The sequence below is a fragment of the Anopheles marshallii genome, chromosome 3 (assembly GCF_943734725.1).
Source record: "Anopheles marshallii chromosome 3, idAnoMarsDA_429_01, whole genome shotgun sequence".
NCBI classification, from domain to species: domain Eukaryota; kingdom Metazoa; phylum Arthropoda; class Insecta; order Diptera; family Culicidae; genus Anopheles; species Anopheles marshallii.
Window position 1 is genome coordinate 42,101,007 of NC_071327.1, and position 21,558 is coordinate 42,122,564.

General features: G+C 36.6%; 3 protein-coding genes across 3 annotated transcripts; 2 read left to right on the plus strand and 1 right to left on the minus strand.

Annotated features, from left to right (window-relative positions):
- The first annotated feature begins 1,664 nt into the window (after positions 1-1,664).
- LOC128714339 (uncharacterized) lies at positions 1,665-7,034 on the plus strand. The gene is made up of 9 exons (XM_053809215.1): positions 1,665-1,725; positions 1,796-2,299; positions 3,792-4,672; positions 4,732-4,817; positions 4,884-4,949; positions 5,188-5,292; positions 5,464-5,625; positions 5,697-5,846; positions 6,854-7,034. The coding sequence occupies exons 1-9, from the start codon at positions 1,665-1,667 to the stop codon at positions 7,032-7,034; spliced, it is 2,196 nt and encodes a 731-aa protein (XP_053665190.1).
- A 5,545-nt stretch (positions 7,035-12,579) lies between these two features.
- On the plus strand, positions 12,580-15,034 carry LOC128712619 (ER degradation-enhancing alpha-mannosidase-like protein 2). Its single transcript, XM_053807509.1, has 2 exons — positions 12,580-12,767; positions 12,838-15,034. The coding sequence occupies exons 1-2, from the start codon at positions 12,583-12,585 to the stop codon at positions 15,032-15,034; spliced, it is 2,382 nt and encodes a 793-aa protein (XP_053663484.1). The 5' UTR covers positions 12,580-12,582.
- A 1,095-nt stretch (positions 15,035-16,129) lies between these two features.
- LOC128711617 (pleckstrin homology domain-containing family F member 2) lies at positions 16,130-21,345 on the minus strand. The gene is made up of 7 exons (XM_053806497.1): positions 21,330-21,345; positions 20,537-20,803; positions 20,326-20,451; positions 20,150-20,256; positions 19,808-19,945; positions 19,627-19,740; positions 16,130-16,165 (listed from the first exon to the last, which is right to left on the minus strand). Exons 1-7 carry the CDS (start codon positions 21,343-21,345, stop codon positions 16,130-16,132), a joined length of 804 nt encoding a protein of 267 aa, XP_053662472.1.
- Positions 21,346-21,558: the final 213 nt, after the last annotated feature.

Genomic DNA, 21,558 nt, shown 5'->3' on the forward strand with positions numbered 1-21,558 from the left:
TTTTTCTATAAGTTCAAAAAGTGAAAGAACTTGAACTTGAAAAATTACGCGAATAATGCGTGCCAGGTAAATTTGCGTAACGGGAATTCCCTTTTTAATATCGATTCAGATTCGTATTCTGTCATCGATTACGTCTTTTCACGTTACGAAGCACATTGTGAATTGATATTTTTACGATTTTTTGGACAATTAGAGTACATTTTTCCTTCGATTAACGTTTCTAATGTTAAAATGTAACGTCTTTTAGAGAAAATTTTAAATTTGATAATCAAAAATATTATTTCCACATACAACATTACATGATCTGTCATAATTTTAAGATTCGCGTAACTCGAGTGTCGCGTAGCTCGGGCACTGCCTGTACAGTCAATACCCGTACGCGGTTCTCGACTTACGAATGCGGATACAAAGATAGGCGGATTTTCAAAATTTTAGATAATTTAAACGTAATTGGATAGCGACTGTACTCAAAACATACCCATCGTTTTTTTCCGGAATTCATACATCATGACCCGTAATGTCGTTTTGCATCGTCAAGATAACTACATGTTCTGTAATATGTATTTGCCTTGGTGTTATTCAGCATGCTCCGACAATTTAAACGCCGTTTGCTCCGCATGCACAGGCAGTTCTCGAGATACGCGGATTCAGAAATTCGGTTTTAGAAATTTCACAGCTGAGTAAATTTTTAGCACAAAATCTAGGCAAAAAGCTGAAAAATTTATCAAAAATACCTTCAGTTGTGCTATAAAGCATTTATACTTGATTTATTTAATTGTTTTCTTTTAAAAACTTCGCCTTACTTGTTTAAATTAATTGCAGAGAAGGAAATCAACTTAGCAAATTTAACGGATTCGGAGACACGCGGATTTTAATAATTTAACATTTCGTAGAGTTTTGATAATACGGCAAATGCCATCATTATGGAATAAATAAATAAAATAAAATTTCGTAGATTTTTGTAAGTGGAATTCAATTTAAAATTTGCAAATTTTAAATAACGTCAACAATACGTTACATTCCTTTATTACAAAAACTAATTTTAATTCTAGAGGAATTTAGTTATAGAGGAATCTCTCTTCTAGAGGATCGTATTAGTCGCGTATCGTAGGGAATGCCTGTATTTGTTTTCGATGGACACATGATTGCTGCAAATTTCTTCTAGGTACCTTGATGAATACGATCGTTGTCAATATCGTCAGCATGGAACAACCTCCTCAAAAAATGTTAAATTGTTGTACAAAAGAGAACCGCTTGGGCGCGAGATTAACGATCTTTCTTAATTCGACAAATAACTTTTGTACACAATCGGGAAAAGTACCATCTTCTCTTGGTAAGTGTACCGTTCCTTTGTTTCAGATTAGTCAAGCTATGATTGCACGTAAACAAATTAAAGACGGTGATAAGCCTAAATTGACTTGATGAAAACTTGTGTTTCTTGTTGAGAGATTGGTTTTAAGTCTACGGAGCTATGCGCAGTTTGCGGCTATGGTTCACTCTTTTTGACTTTGCGCATTATGCATTGACAATGAAATGGAAAAGTACCTTGCGTGTAAAAATAAACCAATAGAACTTGGCAATACTTTAGTCGGAGCAAGGACAATCGAAATGTACATTTAATATTTTCATTTTTTAGACAATTGCATCATCATAGAGAGCTTAATATGGAGAGTATGGATATTTCGTACTGCGATGATAAACTTGGCGAAATATCTGGTATGATGTGTAAGTAGAAACCTCCATGACGATGTTATCAGAACGATTAACTGTCCACACATGCATTTTCAATTGGCAGGTGATGAAGAACAACATGAATGCTATGAAGGTCAAAACATTGCAGCCCTACAAGTTTCCCACAAAGTCCTGGTCAATGAACTCGATTCCCAAAATGGCTCAACCATTGTAACAGAACAGCAATCTAGTAGTCCAGAAATGAATATTCCGCCAGTTCCGAGCAGCAATTTCCCGGCGGAAACTAGTGAAAGTGCTACGGAACCTAATCGTTTTCCGCTGCAAGATACAAAAGATTGCAATCAGTTCAACGTTATTCAAAGGAGTATTAGTTCAATCGAACGTTTGAAAGGAAATTTAATGAACACTACAAACCTTGAATTCTGTGGATCAGACAAGGAAAACATCTCTACGGAAACATGTAACACCCGGTTAAGTGAATTTCCCACAGAAACAAAAAGCCAAGGATGTAGCTTTCCACTGGACGACATGACAAAATTTGTATCAGCTCGTTCATCTCTTGAACACTCTTCACTTTCTGAAGAACATTTTACACCAGCTATTGAATGTGAGTATTTTTATTTTCCAAATTTGATCGTATTTTGTATATATAAGATAGTTACGATGCAAAATTGAGTTATTTCGTATATGGGTTTTTCCATGCTGTTCCAGGATTGATTGAAGTAAGAATTTATGTACAACATTTGCATTGTTTCAAACAGATTGAACAGGTACATGGTAAAATAGAGTGTAGAAAGAGATGTAAATTTCTCTCTGGTGAAACCTTTGCGTTTAACAACGCGGTATTGCGATCTCTAGCCCGCTCACGGAGCCCTTGCATTGTAAGGCACGGTATTGGGCCCTTTCGATGCGGAACGCTTACGGTCGAGCACCGTCAGCCAAACCCGGCCTTTCTGGCGAACGAATCAACGTCATCTCTGTTTAGTTTCTATGTTATCCCAGCTTCAATTATCGTTACAGTTATTTTGAGAAGTTTCTCCAGTCAGTAGAAAGACAGGATGGTAGCCGCAACCCTAGTGTGTAGCTAAACATTTTTGTTGCTCTCGGTGGTGACCTTTGACACAAACATAGATGAAATTTTGGACCACTTCAAAAAGCAAAATGTCACCCCTGCATAAATCGGAATTTGTTCTGTGGCAGTGGGGCGACCATTAATTTAATCGTTAATCTCCAGTCAGTCGAACTCTGGCCGTGAGGAAAGGACTGATTTGTTTAAAAATATAAATATACTTCCTTAAATTCCAAAAAAATTATGACATAATTACGTGTCTCGCCATCACAATTAACGCACAATATCAACAAAGTTTTGTATTTATCTATTTTTTATTTATCATATATTGTGAATTATATTTTATATTTTTATTTATCAAGAAGGAGCGACAACTTCTTTTTTTAAATCGCTATTAAAATAGCCTAATGGTTCGTTTCGTTGTTTCATACTTGAATATGGTCTATATTGTACCAATTGCAACATGAAAAGTATGTAAATTCCCCTGATTCTGCAACAGTAGTAGTTACTCGTAGTTAGCTTTATGAAATACTCGTACCAAACTTGAGCAAAATGATTTCGGCTCGAATTCCCATGAAGCATGATATGATGTGAGACGCGAATATGTTAACATGTTTAGGACAAATAAAATTACGTCTAAAAATCTAGTAAAACGACAAGAATTTTGAGGTGCACTGGAGATAACTTTTTTTTTTAAATAGAGTTAGTTTTATTCAACCAACCCTTTCCAGTTCTTAAAGTATTGAACCATGCATTGCAAACAGTGCGGCGAGGGTGGTTGTCATTTGCTCACTCGCCCTTCTTTATGCTTCCCACGGGTGGCCTTCACGAGCACGACGGGGAGTTGCATCGTCGTCGTATATTATATACATATGCGACAGGAAGAGAGATAAAAGTGTATGACGAAAAAACTTTCGCCGTGTGAAAACTAATAGATATTTCGATTTGCTGAGAAAGTGTACGGCAATAGGTTGTGATAAATGTGACCAGTAATTGATACTTGATTTTATGTGTGTGTTTTTCGTTGTAGACCATTTTTCGGCGGCTGATTTTGATTGTTTACTGTCTCGGGGTTGCTCGCAGTCTACTTCAAGCTCGGTACAATCAACTACAGGTTATGCATCATCCCCCTCAATTGCGAATCTTCCAAGAAACTCTGTGCTGGCCAATTTTGACCCACTTTTACGTCGTCAAACTATTGTAAAGGCGGAAAATAAAGGTACCACTGAAAACTTCGGAGGTGACCCATCTGCTGCGTGTCTAGCTTTAGTTAGTTTTTCACAAGAGCAGGCAATTATCGGAAGTACTTTGAACACACCAGTGTCCAGCAACATTAGCAACGACCGTTCCGAACAACAGCTGCAAGACAGTACGTTACTTCTGTTGAATACTTTAGATTCTTCATTGACACCGCAATTGCAAAACAGTCTCTCCACTTCCAAGGACAAGCAACACCAAGAAGAAACTTCTTGTTTTATACTTGAAACAACCGTAGTTTCAAATGATTACGGAAGTCAGGATAATATTGAATGCTCTTTAGACAAAACTTTAACTAAAGAGGAAAACGAAACTAGCAATTCCTCAAAATCTACGGAACATCTTTTGTTTTCAACCAGCTCTATAGTACAAGAAGTTTTAGACTGTAAAAAAGGTGAACACATTGAACCACTTGTGGAAATTTTGAACTCTGATGTAGATGTTGTTCAATTGGCGCAAGCCAACGTAGACCCCGAAGAATTGTCAGAGTTGAATTTGGACTTTGGCATCCCATCGCTTGAAGACTTGACTGTTGAACAACTACAAGAACCGGTCGTCAAAGTTTCATTACCTGTAAAGCAAGCAGTATTGGAAGTGACTACAGAGCCGACAGTAGATTTAAGCAGTACTGTCATTTTCGCAAGCGCATCTGATGTAAGTAAATTAAGTAGCACAGAAAATAGCAATGATTATGATTGAATTATTATTTTTAGACTCATCATGGTATAACGTTCCATGACGGAAATATGATTGCCGAAACGCACCCCGAAAAACAAAACATTTCCGTATTGAAAATGAGGTAATTTAACGCAAAATATGTCACGCAGTAACGATAATCATGTGTGTTTCCCTTTATTCTACATAGCGAGGATCGATCAATCCCAAACGAGGAAGGTTATGTTGAAGTTGGAAAAAAATGTAAACCTGAAGAGTAAGTTACCACGAGCTCTAAATTAAGTGTAGTGAAACATATTTGGAGCAGAGTAGGAGTAATAATGATGAAGCTAAGCGGTTACAGTTTGTCGTGTATTGAAAAGTACAGTTTTGTTATCCAAACGATGGCTCCGTTTGTCATTTATTTACGATGAATTTGTTGGAGTTTTTTTCGTAACATTTTTATACAGTTATTCAAGAAATGAATTGACAAGGTTAACATTCTATCGTTTCAGAGTAAATATTGCAGATATAGAGAAAAAGATGCATGACGTTGAACTCAGGGAAGAAGGCATGTTAAAGCGGATCACAGAAAAAGATAAAACGATTTCCAAAATGAGGTAAATATTATATATCTTTATAGATTGTCAGGTAATCTGTGCTAATGATGAATTTACCAACTTTTCATCGCATAAAAGTAGTAAATATTCCATTGCATTTTATTCGTTAGAATATACAATATAAAATAATATGACCATTGAACTTGTTTATTGTCTTGTCTTTTGACATAGCAACGTGGTTGAGGCATACGAGCGAACCATAGCAGAGTTAATATCGGAAAAGGAAATTTTAATCCGCAATCATGAAGTTGAATGCGAAAGTCTTAAACAAGACAATGAAATCAACGCACAACATTTGGAGTCATTGGAGAAAACCTTTTCAAATTTGTATGCGTACGTATTCGTATGGAACTGTTTGTATTATAAATCTGTTATTTACTGAAAATGTATTCCTTTTCTTGCAGAAAATATGAGCGTATGAAAAAGAACGCAATTAAATACAAAGAAAACGAAGATAAGCTATTAGAAAAGGTTTTGAAACTAGAAGAATGTCTTAGAGCGCAAGAGCAGCGATATGAAAAAATGAAAAGTCATGCTATGAGTCAACTGGAAATGTAAGTATAAATTTTCTAACAATGGATCGACTTTTTATTGCTTGTTTGGTTCGCATAAATCGGTGTATTAGCGTTGTACGTTATAGATGGCCCATTCAGGTTAAATAATGTGCAAACTGCTGGCTATTTACTCTTTCGAGCATCGATTGATTTTTAAATGACTTTTATTTTGAAAAAATATTTCAAGCAGCTTTTTAATCAATTGTTGTTGTCGTGGCCAGATCAGATGGCCCATTCTGGTTAAATAATGTGCAAACTGCTGGCTATTTACTCTTTCGAGCATCGATTGCTTTTTAAATGACTTTTATTTTGGAAAAAATATTTCAAGCAGCTTTTTAATCAATTGTTGTTGTCGTGGTGTATGCTAGTAAAGATTTTTTCTTTGAATAAACAATAGTAAAAATTACTTAAATCACCGAAGTGCTGTTATGTGGGATATAATGACTGGCAATTAATTCTTAAAATAATTGACTGTTAGATTTGGATAAGGGCGATATCTTTGGTAGCGGCGCAAGTCTTCACACGACAAGAACGGGGAAAAATCTCATCCGGTTAATGTCTTTTGAGGTTGTTGTATCGATATAGAAGATAACCTTATTTGTCTGCTTGGGTATTTCTGGATGTACGGATGATAAACTAAATTCAATGGAACAAAATGTCTATATTACCAATTGTTTTGTATACAATCCCGTACGCAGGACTATCCAGCTCCGGGTAAATAAAGTAACAGAAAGCCAAAAATGGCATGTCTAGACCTCTAGCGTAGTATAAAATATAAATAATAAAAGAAGAATAAGATATAATATAAATATACGATAAAGAAGAATTGTATACATATGTAACTATACGGTAATACAAAATATTATCGAATTTTATTGTATCTGGAGTGATACTTCAGAATTGTAATTTAACAAATTGTAATTTCAGTATTGTAATTTTAAGTCAGAGTATTGCAATTTAACTATGTATTTGTATTTTGTATTTTGTACCTTTTCTATCAATTACAGCGCAAACACCAAAATAGATGAAGCGCTCCGCAACCATTCCCAGGAATCAGCAAAGTTAAAGGCTCAGATAAAGAAAGAGGAACTATACCGAATTTCAATCAACGAGCAATTGATTCAAAAATCAAAAGAAAACGAAGAGTTGGTAAAGATTTGCGACGAGCTAATCAGTGAAACTAATTAAAAGGTACACATTATTGGCATGAATTAAGTTTCCCAAATGCCCTTGAATTCGCTTCATTAAATGAATATCAAATGTAGAGAAAAAGATTCCGTGTTTCTTTTCTCCATCAGTCATGAAATAAAAAAGAGTAGCTGCTGTTCGCTTTGTAGTAGATTCGCGGCCCGTACCGTGTGCCTGCAATTCTTTCACCAAGTTTGAACATTTGTGTCTATGTCTGAATTTAAAAAAAAAAAATTGGTGGCCAATATTACTGATTGTTTTTTTTCCTCGTTTGCAATTAATAGCATAAATATTGCTCTCTATTTCAATTCATTCTTAAAAATAACCGTAACAAGCTAAATTTGAATGAACAAAAAAGTATCTGTCATTACGTTGATAATGAGTTTTTATAATCATCCCGAGAAATAAAACATTTACATATTCGTTAAACAACTACCACAAAAACACTCTTTTCCCAACAAATGTTCTCCTAAAGTTTTTTGATAGCAATGTAATAAATTTGCATAATTACTACTAGAAAACTTCTGTAAAAATATTAAAAACGCATATATTAATAAATAACTACGCAGCTCTATTATTATAGCTACTTATGAGTCTTATCTTCATTGTACTAATTGTTTTATTGCAGATTTACGTTAATTTTTATGATATTTCATCAAGTGCATGGTCTCTATCAAATTCAATGTACAGGGAGTCCTCGAGAAAATCTAGCCATAAGGGTGCAAATTTGGTCGAAAATACCCCCCTTTCATATAAAACGTTTCTATTTAATTTATTTTAATGTATTATTTGAAAAAGCCACCTGATTTGCTCAATAAATTAAGTGCAGGAAAAGAAATCAATTATCTATCTTTGAAGTATAAACTATTTTGTATCAGGTTTCGACATTAGTGGATTTTTTCCTGAGTCATTGCGATCCGTTAATATAACGTATTTCTGGAACTGCCTGTACATTCACTTTAGAAATATGTAGCATTCTTCTTGTTTATAGGTACACATGCTCAAAAGGTCTAGTCCTGCCGTTTTTGGCTTTCATCCCACGGCTCCGGACCTTAGGCTCAAAGGTCTCTGCCAAACAAAACGAACACTCCCCGCTCAGCGTTTCAAAAAATTATTCGCCCCAGCCCCATAATACACGGGGGAATGGTCTGGATGGGATTTTGGACCGGTCCTGTCGTGCGAAACCCGTTATCGCTACAAATTTACCACCGCACCACTCGGCGGCTATATTGTAGGCCAAAGGCTTAGCACGTTCAACGACGCATAGCCCGAATTTAGATGATGTGCTATGCAAAAAGTCAAGTAAGCTTTGACAGTGGCCCCACGGTAACTATTACGATTTTTGCGACGGCACTGTACGTGTTAAAATATTCGTTGTCAATTCTTTTTGAAATTACAGTACAACATCGATTATCCGGGCCTTGATTAACTGGCTGGCGGATTAATCCATGGGTAAAAAAAATTACAGCTAGTGGAATAGTTTTGACTTGTTCAACCATTCGACAGTCTGACACTTAAGAGTACGCACACGTTTTTCTATTGCACCGTTTCAAACGCTATATACATAGAATGACAAGGAGATTGAACAGCGTCACATTTTTTCTATTGGTTGATACCAAGGGACTTTTTATTCCTTCTGTAAGCTAGTGTAAAAAGAAAAACACCTAAAAGACCACAAACCCGAACAAAAATTATGGTCTAAGACCCTAGAGGGATATACCCCTAACCGTGCATCCTAGCGGTCTTCGAAGGTACGCTGGCCTGCGTACCAGTCATTTTGGTCTCCCACAAATCGTGGGAAGCTCGCAACGTACTAGCCCCATGGTAAATGACAGGTACGTTGGCTAACGGTGTAATGTTCTATTCACGACACCAATTTTTTATTTGTAGCCAAAAGAAAACTTGGTCCTACGTTGTGTTATTTTTTTTTGTATTAAACAGTCTGAGAAAAATAACATAATAAAAAATATTTTTTTACTAAACAGTCCGTTGCTCTATTGGCTGCTCAACCTGGCTTTAGTCAGAAAAGAATTCTCATTAAATTCAGTATGCCGTTCAACGTCCAATACGAACAAATTCAAACAGTTAGTATTAGTTGGCTCTTCAAACGGTTCGGTTATGTTTCCATTTGGTTCCCACATTGGTGACCCCGACGTGATATAATCGAATATGTCTACTGAAAATTTTCCTGTTGCCGAAGTTGCACAAGTTGAATCTCAGTCCTTTTTGGCCGGAGTCGCTAAGCTTTATTAATCCGTGGTTTGTCATGTGGCTGATATGATGTATGATTGATGATGATGTTATTTTACGTATATTTTACTTAAAGATGTTATTTTACGAAAATTATAATATTCGCTAATATCCCTGCGGTACCCAGCATGGCAGACGTTCAATGCTGGCCGAGATGGGAAATGAAATGATGGAATTGGGTCCACAAACTTCGGCCAACAAAACTTCCGTGTAATCAGATTCATAGGAATCCTTCAGTCTTGCAAATCAAAGTGCCGTTTTATTATTTTTTAAATAAATTTGTTTTGTATACCTCAAGGGGTTTACAAATACATTCTTATCCTAAGGAAAGATGTTTAAGGACAATTTACGAAGACTGGACCGAAATTGGGATTCTGGGAGGTCAAAGTCGAAAAGGTAATAAGTTTCATTAAAGGCTGAAAGGGTTCTCAAAAACGGGTCATTTAATCTATGGCTAGTTTGACGAGCGGGAATAAGAAGTGGGGAATTTTCGCGCAAAAGTCGGAATGGAGCTTAGAAGCGTCGGGATGGAGCGTAGAACCTCGAGGTCTTTGGTTGAGGTGACTCTATTTAAGTGAGTACCACCCAGAGAGTAATCCCACAGAATTCTACTAGATGATCGACAAAATCTAATAATACAAAATTTATCCAAACATAACACATAACCGCTGAAAGCCCACCTTTTTTGAATATTTGGAGGAACAGACAGTCAGCTGTCGTGCACACAGGAGAATATATTTTAAGATCATCAGCATATAGAAGAAACCCATCTTGAGGGAGAACATTCACACGATTGTTGTAAAACAAGGAAAAAAAGAAGAGGACTAAGTACACTGCATGGAGGTACCCCGGATTTGGCTTCAAAGGAGTCGGAGAGAGCGTCCGCTACTCTGACTTTGTACGATCTCCTAACTAGGTATGATCCAAACCTAGACAAGAGTGGGTCAGCCGTCAATTGATTGTCGACAAACCTTCAAGAATTCGCTTCCTAATCGACATGGGATCAGATGTATCGATAATTCCAGCATCAAGGTTAAAGAAAACTGGAGAACCATTGCCGTTTCTAGTTCACGCAGCCAATGGAACGAAAATTCGTACGTATGGGTGTAAGTATGTGCCTACAGACCTCGGTTTGCGTCGAAAATTCTTTTGGATTTTCTTTTTTACAAGTGGACGTTATTTCTGCTATAATCGGTGCCGATTACTTTTTGTGGTTTAACGGAATCTGATGCCTACGGCGTCACAACCATTGCATGTGATCCCCCTTTTCGGGTTCTGCTTGGAGAATGTTCAGAAATCACCGCCCCATACATGATGCGCACCGAGATACGGCATGATGTGCATCAGATTCAAACCATTGATTCTGCAGTCGCTTGCAAATGAAGTAGAATGTTGTCAGAAAAACTACAAACCGCCAAAAAATATTTCTAGATTATGATGGAGCTCGGAATTTGTCGAGCATCCAAAAGTGAACGGACAAGTCCACCCCATTGCGTACGGTCAGTTTCGTCGGAGACTACAGGTGTTTAAACCGGATCACTGCGCCAGAACGTTACCCCGTGCCATATCTATTATCTTCTGAACAACTTTTTGGGTAATAATATCTTTAAATCTCTGGATATGGTACGAGCATACCATTTTATTCCGGTAGAAGAAAGTGATATTCTCAAGACTGCCGTTTTTACTCCGTTTGAGCACTTTGAATTTAGAATGATAAAATTTGGATTATGCAACGCGAGCCAGACACTTCAGTGTTTTATGCTTCGTATCTTCGGAGTCCTCGATTTCGTGCTCGTGTTTGTTGATTTATTTATGCATTGCTTCCTTCACTTTTGTTATCAAACCCCAAACGAATCACGTACAAGCTGTTATCGATTATGATCTTCCTATTACAATGAAAGAACATCGCGACATTTCGCATTTTTTTGTATAGAGTTTGACAAGTCGCAGTCGCAATTGCGACAATCGCTAACTGTGTAGAGACAGTCAAATGAAAGTTTGGATAACGCAATTTTGATGTTATATCCTGACTTATCCAAACGAAGGGGCATCGAAGGTGATCGGATACGGTGGCAGGAGCACTTCTACAACAGTACGATAGCGATTCCTGGCAACCGCTAGGATTCTTCTCACAGAAATTTTCATCGTCACAGATAAAACTATTCAGTCTTCGGCCGTGAGCTTACAGTTATAAAGCAAGCAGTTAAATATCTTCACCAACTTTTAGAAGGAAGAAAATTAAAAAAAAAAGAAAAGACTAATCTTCTTCCACACGAAAAAAGGTATTTACACTATGCTTAGTTTCAAAATTGGAATTGCGTTAACGGATTTTTTAAATAGTTTCAGTTTTGACAGATCGCCCGGAACGGATTAGTATCTAGCATTCGTCAAAACTAAAAATTAAAATGAAAAAATATGGAATAAAAGCCAAATATGCACGATAACGTTAGGAATATTCTGTATATGCCGACCAACACTACAATATATTAAGATATCCAGTTCATATCAATCTCATTCTGGTTGGAATTGTATTTTTTAGTTGAGTCGTGGGATGGAATGTTTTGCTCAGCTGGTTGATTTCGCCCGATTTCGAATGTCAACCACAAGCTGTTGGAATTTCACGAAGCGATTTCATTTTCACGTTCACTCGATCACTAAATGGGCTTTAAGAGAGACTTCAATTTAAGATACATTTCTGTACAGTCTTTTCCCGAGTTACGCGAATAATGCGTGCCAGAGAATGCATAACTCGCATAAATGCATAATGCGTAACTCGGATTCCCTTCAGAATATCGTTTATAGTTAATATTCAGTTATCGATTTCTTCTTTTCACGTTACGATGCACATTAGTAGTTGATATTTCTACGTTTATTTCGACAATTAAAGTAAATTTTTGCCAAAATTAATGTTTTTTATATCAAAATGTCTGACAATGTCCGAAAGTCTGACAAAATTGATAAATACAACTTCAATTCCACATACAAAATTACGCTAATTGTAAATTTTTTTAGATTCGCGTATCTCAAATTCGCGTAACTCGAGTGTTGCGTATGTGTCGGTTCCCGGACATGTCGTTCCAGAGAAGCTCGGAAAAACGTAACTTCCAGAAACGTACCGCTAGGTGTAGATGCACAGTGACGGAGGATTGTCAAAATTCGCGCGTTGGGTATTCCTTTAGGTATTAGATGTCATTTTAGCGTAAATTCGTTTTGTAAACAAACAGAAAACACTTGCCTCAGATACAATTGCCGGTTTTAATTAATTTAGTGTTGATTGCATCTCGTTTCAATAATAGTAATGTTAGAAACGAAAGCAAGATGGCCTCGCTTAAAAAAAGTATCGCAGAATATTTCCCATGTTAAGCGTCCCCAACCGTCACTGGAGGTTTTAGTTTGGTGCTGTATTGCAGTATGCATTTTCCGATCGGTCTCGGAAGTGCAAGGTTTGAGGAAATATGCAACTAATGATATGCATCGTTTGCGGTAAAATATGATTTCCGTGAGTGAAATGAAAGCAACTGTATTTACACCATTTTGTAAACATTCTTTCCAGAGAAAGGGTTCGTCAAATGTTTCATCATGCATATGATGGTTATCTGCAGTATGGTGCTCCGTACGATGAATTGCGACCGTTATCCTGTGATGCAATCGACACTTGGGGTAGTTATTCGTTGACTTTGATTGACGCACTCGATACTTTAGCGGTCATGGGCAACTACACAGAATTTGGACGTGTGGTACAGCTTTTGCGCGATAAAACGTTTGATGCAGACATCAACGTATCGGTGTTCGAGACGAATATTCGCATAATTGGAGGACTACTTTCGGCACACTTACTTTCTCATCACGCTGATTTAGCATCTATGGGACTGGTGAAACCAGGTTGGCCCTGTGAAGGTCCACTATTAGAAATAGCAGAGGATGTTGCTCAGCGTCTATTGCCTGCGTTCGAAACCGCTACGGGCATGCCGTATGGTACGGTAAATCTACGCCACGGTGTACCGTATGGTGAAACGTCTGTCACCTGTACCGCCGGAATTGGAACCTTTATTCTAGAGTTTGGCACGCTCAGCAGACTTACAGGAAATCCCGTGTACGAAGATGTCGCTATGAACGCGCTGTCCGCACTTTACAAACACCGCTCGCCAATAGGATTGTATGGTAACCATATCGATGTACAAACCGGTCGCTGGATAGCTCAGGATGCTGGTATTGGTGCTGGGGTGGACTCTTTCTTTGAATATTTGGTAAAGGGTTCAATTTTACTCGAACAACCTGCCCTGATGGCCAAGTTTCTCGAAAGTAAGATAGCGATTGATCGTTATTTGAAACGCGAGGATTGGTACGTTTGGGTTAGCATGAGTAAAGGACAGATCACGCTTCCCGTATTTCAATCACTTGAAGCATACTGGCCGGGCTTGCTTAGTGTATATGGTAATACCAAAGAAGCGCTACGAGTACTACACAACTACCAGTCCGTATGGCGTCAATATGGATTTTTACCTGAGTTTTATAATATTCCCACTGGAGAAGCTGGTGCAAACCGTGAAAATTATCCTCTACGACCAGAACTGATTGAATCTGTGATGTATCTCTATCGCGCTACCAATGATCCATTCCTACTGGAGGTAGGCGAAAACATCCTTGAAAGCATAGAGCATAGCGCGAAGACGTCATGTGGGTATGCGACGATACGGAACGTTCTGACACACCAACAAGAGGATCGTATGGAATCATTCTTTTTGGCCGAAACTACCAAATATCTGTACCTACTGTTCGATCCAAATAATGTTTTGCACAATGATGGCAGCATTGGCAATGTTGTCAAAGTAGTTAAGAACGACGATGATACGATTGAAACGCACGAATGTGTCCTAGGTGCTGGGGGACACATTTTCAACACGGAAGCCCACCCTATCGATCCAACGGCTCTGCGGTGCTGTGAAGCGATTCATAACAACATATATGCCGAAAGGGCACTCGGAAACCCAAACAAAGACAACTTTCCGCGTGGCGAATTGTTTCTTTCAAAAGATCAACGAAAAATGACAAGATCACATAAAAAAGAAGCTAGCCAACAGTTGTGGGACCGTCCCGTGCGTAAACAACCAACATTTTCTGACATTGAAACAAAAACCGGTGATGATGTGGTAAGTCTTCCTACAGGCACAATGAATCGTGATGTAGAGAAAGTGGAAAGTGCTGCTAGTGATATTAAGATAAAACCTATCTCATCAGCTGTACCAATTTTAAACAAAGATAAGAAATCATCTTCAAATTTACAAGGAAAAGACTTGGATGATGCTAGTCGTGTGCTTTCGTCCGTATCTGCAAATGTAAAAATGTCGTCAACCAGTGGCCCGAAGGAAACGAAATGTACGGACAAAACCAATTATATAATTTTTGGAATAGACCGTGTCGTGGAAGAATCGTGCAATATTATAGTGACATCAAAACTTACGTCAACTAAGGAAGGAAGCAATGAAAATGAGGAAGATAAAACAATGTCAACGCTGTTGAAACTCGTGCAAAACATGTTTCATACAACAGTCGGTCAACATGATGTAAAAAGATCAAAGTTTGACCGTGAAAGGTTTTATCAACATTTAATCCGAAAGCGAGTGTTAGATGACGAAATTAACAAATACAACACAACGGCACTATCAACAAACAAAGAGCTTCACGAGCTGCTGCTGTGTCGCGCACAACCCTATCTACATCGGTTGACTCTAATGGGGGAATTTTGCTAGAGTGTCGGGAGCACGTTGTTGTCATTTGCAATAAAAATGTTAACTGTCTTAAAATTGGATATCTCGGGTAAATATCTTTTATTCTTTGTTTAGCTCTTTACTAATACAGGACTTAACAAAAATATAATTTAAGAAAGGTTGAATAAAGCTTTCAAAAGTGAAGTAACTAGGGAAGGCCCAGGAAGGAAGTACTGGGGAATTATCTCAGAGAATTATTAGAGAAGACACAAACTGCTGTCTTGCTATCTTGCAAGAGCGACCAATAAATGATGTTCCATGTTATAGTCTATGTTGCCTTCAAACTAAGAGATAAGGTAAGAATGATAGTTTAAGGACAAAAATTATCTATAACACACCCTTATTTCCGAAGATGTCAAATATTAACATAATTTACAGGGTTTACACAGTCACAATCGGTCATTGTAAATCCACTGATTGTCGTCATCAAGAGTCACTAAGCCACTGTAAACCTACAATTTGGCAGCGTAAATCTAACAATGGCAAATACTGTTTCATGTTCTGTAGTGTTCTTGGTTTTTCATTAATGTATTGTGCCCGGACATTTTCGAAAAAGGACGAGGAAAAAAAGAAAAAAAGTTACTAGAAGTAAAGAAAAAGTGGCCATGCATTATTTGGCGGATTTATATTTGTTTTGAGACTTAAGCAAACTTTTTCATTTAAGCTCAACTATTCTATAGAACTTTGACAATAAAACACATAACTAATATGACATGATTGGACAAAAGTATAATATATTTCGTGTTAAAAACAGCATAATACAAGTTACGGAAATATCTATAAATTTTGATTCTTCTAAACTTTCTTCTATAACTTAAATAAATCAAAAGATGGATCAAACTTCATCATCCATTGTAATTAAAAGTATAGCTTGTGTAATAAGTAAGCCCAATGTATTTTCAACCATCATTGAAATGAATATAAGAGTATACATCAAAATGAAATTGGTTTCTGTTTCATGTTCTGCTGCATATACGATTATTTAATGCAGTACAGAATATTCTCCAGAAAACTTTTACTTTATTAGCTCGAACGCCAGCATTACGCTAAGAAGGATTCATTAAAGCACTTACAGTATTATTTTTCAAGTTTACCATCGGCGTAAAACTTGGGCTGAAAATTAAAAAAATAAAAAAAGGTGTTAATTAAAAACATAGTAAATCTAAAAAGCGTTATGTGGTTCCTTAAATTATCTGGTTCCTTAAACAAATTATGAAACGGCCCAAGCGACACGTAAAGCGGGTTATACAAATCGTTTCCATATTATAATAGTGTAAATTATTTTCATACAATTTTATAGGTATTTTACGGGGACAGATAGGTTTAACAGGTAACGAGCTCTTTTCAACGCGCAACTCTCGTCAAAACGCCTAAACAGGTAACTATAGATAACATCGATAAGCTCAAATATTTTTTTTTTAAATAACGAGAAAAGACAGATTCGAGCCCGTTACAAAATTATCAAAAAATGTACACTGTACTAAATAATGTCGCAATCAAATATTTTCTTCTGTTACTACTGCTACAGGTAATGAGCTCGCCTAATTCAGCTGTTGGATCAACGATCAAATCAAATCGGATTATTCGCTCATAGGAACATTATATTTAACACGTTGAGCGACGCAACTGAACGCTCAAATTTGGGTGATGTTTAATGGAAATCAGAAATTGAGACGGCCCAGTGGCGCATATCATTAAACAACAGGTTAGTTTTTTGACTTGCAAGAAAAAAGTATAACGTGTTACATTTGGCCGTTCCATTTTTTTTAGAGAAACCTTGAAGAAATAAATATTAGAACACATTAATAGCGAAACAGAGAAAAGTACAGTTTTGGACCAAATTACGGACACTTAAGACATCTATTGTACATAATATTATGTAGTAAATACAAATTTAATTGGTCACACCTCACCACACTCCGGGTTTTTTTTTTCGTTAGAACGGCCTGGCCGTATCGACTTATTTTACCACGTAGCCGGATAGTCAGTCCTTGCTACGGGGGATTGGTCCGGATGGGATATTGGTCCGGTCCGTTCGTGTGAAGACCGGTGCCGCTACCATCATGCCATCGGGCCGCCATACCACACTCCGGTTGAATAGAACAAAACATTCTTATTTGAGAAACAAATGAATATTTCCAAAAAAATAACTCGAAATGTTCGAAAAAATAATGAAATTGCAACACTATTTTGATTCGAACTAAGAACACTTTTGTCGCAATATTTCATATTACGGACATTTTAATTCAAATTACGGACAGCTTCGAAACTTCTTCAATAGAGTTCAAAAATCACACACCCTCTATGCTAAAAGCACAATTTCCTAATTTTTAAGATATTACCGTTCAAATAGACATCCACGTTTTCCAAGATTTTGGTCACGTTCTTCCTCCTTGAAAGTAGTTCAATCTTGCAAACAAAGCAAAACCTCTCGATGTGACATTTTTGTGTGCGCCTTTGTGATTTTATTTTGAGATTACAATTTACTCCGGCTGTCCGGAATTAAAACAAGACGAAAAATTATTATTTGAATTGCGGAAAAATTTGAACAGGATTCTTTTTTTGTGAAATTTATTGTGTAAAATGATAAACTACTACAGTTTTCTCGTAGATAAATATCTCAACAACCGATTCCGATGCACTTCGATGCAGCTAGGACAAAATAAACCACCGTTGGTAAACTGACAGGCGGAAAGTATTTATTTATTGCAAAATTAAGGACTAACAGATGTCAGTAACTTTATAAATTAATTTTAGTGTATCATGGCAATAATGTAAAATCAACAAGAAGCGTGGTTATAGTTTGGGTATGAAAATATTTAGTTAAAACGTGAAGAAGTTTAGGAATTCTAAGCTGTCTGTAGTTCAATCCAGAACGGTTCTGTAAATACCATAACAAAGGATTAATAAAAAAATAAACTGAACTGGCTAGATACATGCACAAGGTCACACAAGCACAGGTTTCACATCATACAAAGAAAGGGAAGGGATAGTATGAAGTAGCTTTGTTTTGTAAAATATTTGTAAACATGAACAAATGCACCAAATGTTATACCTTAATTTTCAATGAAGTAGACATTTATATACAGTCGATACCAGAGATACGTAGATAACGCGTTCCAGAGAAATCCGCGTATCTCGAACATCCGCGTACCTCGAGTTTCCTCCAAAACATCATTTATACGACGTATTAAGGGATCGAATACTTATTCAAATGTTACGCAGCTCATTCAAAATTGATATTTATACGTTTATTTAAAGAATTACAATAGAATGTTATGAACATTATTTTTTATACTGATGAAATGTAAAATATTTTAGAAATTTGCGATTTAAAAATTGAATTCTGCATGCTAAATTCAGTGAAATGTCAATTTTTTAAAATCCGCAAAAGTCGTGAAACGCTTAACTCGGGTATTGACTGTATATATAAAAAAGAGCTGCCAGTATGATGGACAGCATTTCGTTGCAAATAACGGATAGAATCCAAATAATTAGTTCACTATTTCTCCTTAGCATTCAGTCTTTAACTTGCAATAGAGAAAAAATAACAAGCAGAGTGAAATTAAAAACAAAAAAAAACCCACGAACCAATTGTACCCCGGTTTAAAAAAAAATACTCAAATCGTTCTACTATTTCTTCCCTGATTCGTTAGTTAACTTTGCCATAGTAAAATTATTGTAAAGAAGTAGTAATTCATAAAATCATAAGCAAGGAACAAGGATGTTAAGGATGGAATGTTGTACCGGTCCTGTCGTGTTTCGCTACTTTCGCTACTGCATACACCACTAGACGGCCCCGGTAGTTAAAACGTTCGTTTGATATGGGTTTTAAACGGAATGATTTATATTACAGACGCATGTGTAATATATAGCTCTATTTAGCAAACATTCTTTCTTATGCTAAAAATCGCGATTGGACGTATGCTGTTTGTTTTTATGTTTGCACAAACTATATAACAAAACGATTAACGATACAACGATCACAAAACTTCAATAATGTGTTCAACTATTAGCTTATTTTAAAAGCAGAAAGAATGATAAATGAAGTAGAGCTAAAGATAAATAAAAAAAAACTATATTTTACAGCGGCAATACAACAACATTAAAATCACGCTTCATATCACAAAAATCACCCATTCACACATGTTATCTTTATCGCACAATTCTAACCTTTTGAACTTTCAGAAGAGTTACAGCAGAAAAAAAAATGCTTTACAACCTTTTTCTTGCTTTCTACAAAATTCGTTATTTCAAAAACAAGTTTACTGATTGATTCCACTTGTATTATTACACACATAACGCTGCATGTTCGTAATGCATCTTAAAATTCTGTATTGTAGAATAATCCGTAATGGCAACGAATTCATAATTGTTAGTAAAAGATAGAAAGAAGAGAATAAAGAAAGTTAGAAAAAGATACGCATTATAATTGTTCGTGTTTAGAAAACGTACGCTACATAATCCTTAACGTAACTTTTCTATGTAATGCATGATAGTGGTGGCAAAAGGCAATTTGTCTGCTTCCCCCCACTATACAAAATAAAACTTCTACCAAGCCACTTAATACTTACTTCGTCGTGAGTAACATTATCCTTAAGAGTTTCTTCATCATCTCCTGAATCATCCTCACCGGAACTTTCAGCAGAGTTTGCTGGTTTGTTGTTGTTACCGGCAAGTGCTTTGTTCTGCAAAAAAATAATAAAAGCACATGAATTACAATGTTACATTGTAATATGACCCATCGTCACTTACTCCATCACGCTTCATGGAAGTGAGGTTGTCGTAGCAATCAAGACATACACGCAGCGGTTTATTACTCTGACCCGGAAGAATGAATTTTTTCGACGAACAAGGACCACACACAACGGCCCCGCAATTTCGGCAGTGGTGCTAAGGAACAAGGAAAATTACACATTATTAACGACAAGTAATGAAAATACATCTCATGCGTCATAATATCAAAACAATTACAATAATATCAACAAGCATTCATCGCAAAGCTTGAAAAAGAACGATTTTTACCGAATTGCACTGATGTAGCAATCGCATGATTCATAGCAAACATAATCACATTTGTGTGTTTTGTCTACGTACCCTTCTGTTGATCATAGTAAACTGAGTCTTTTTACAGTGCATGCATATAGTGGCTTCACTGTCCGGAACCCAGACCGCAGCATGCGTTTCAACTGGTTTTTTCCCGCCTGTAATAAAAAAAATTATCATGATAAGAAAATGGAACTACTTCTTTACCCGAGGCATTTGAAACATACTTTTGCGTAATAAATCTTCAATGCACTTGTTGATGTGTGCCATCCATTCTTGTTTTTCTGTTTGGGTCGCAGCGTACACGGCGAAAGATTTTGTAGCCGTACGTATCAACCATCCATTTCTATACTCTGTACCCAAAAGAGAATGTGAAGAGCAATGATGCGTAAGCAGTGGGTATTAGTAACGAACGTTCTATAATAACATATTCCTTACGGCCATTATCTTCCAGCGCCTGTAATTGAACTTCCTCGAGGGGTATTAAGTGTTGCTTGTTGTATTTTTTCTTGCCAATAACAATATTGCCATAAACCAGAATGTCATTAAACAAGAAAAATTGCCTCGCTTTAGGACGTTTACGACACATCTTTGTAAGGACACCTTCGCCTACTAGCACACGCCCAGGAAGAAACAATGGCTGTCCGGATGTCCCGAAACAGTTTTCAACCATTTGTATCCGCCGAGCATTGGCTTCGCTGTTAACTTTAGGTGAAAGGGAGGAAAAACAGAACATCATTAATGTTTAGATTGCTTTACACTTTCCAAATAACACCGATAGGCGGATCGTCATGCAGAAATATCATATCATATCATATGTTAAAGTAACTCAAGCCTATAATGTTGACGCAGTTTATTATTAATCCCTCAAACATATAATATGTTATCTAGGATCCGTATTTCAGCTACAACCTAATGGTATTCTAAATTTGACCAGCGTGGAACTTTCTATTTTTGTTTCGTTATTTTGTTGACAAATGTAAAGTATCTTGAAAGGTCATTAATGAACCCTGATGGTGTATGAATCATATTAACAGCACCATCGTCATAACTATTCTATATAGCAGCATACGCGTTTATTGCTAATGTATTGTTTCCAAAGACTTGCACAAAGTTTCCATTTTAATTCATGTAATGAGCTAGAATAGAAAGAATCTGCATTCACGTAGTACGAACTTTTCGTACACAAAGAAAAATCATGACAATGTTGAATTCAACAAAATAAACTCACCTAACTTGTCCACCATATTTGAACAACACTGGTGCAGATGACTTTCCTTACAGGTTCGTACGAAACAAGTCACTGTATTTACAACTGAACAGAATAAAAACAAAACAGAACCAAATCGATGGGTCAGGTATCGCAACTATTTCTGAATTTTCTAGGACAATTAAATTATTCGGGCTATTCCAGTGTTTGGTACATTCCTCTGTCGCTGCTGTTTTGCTGACAGCAAAGA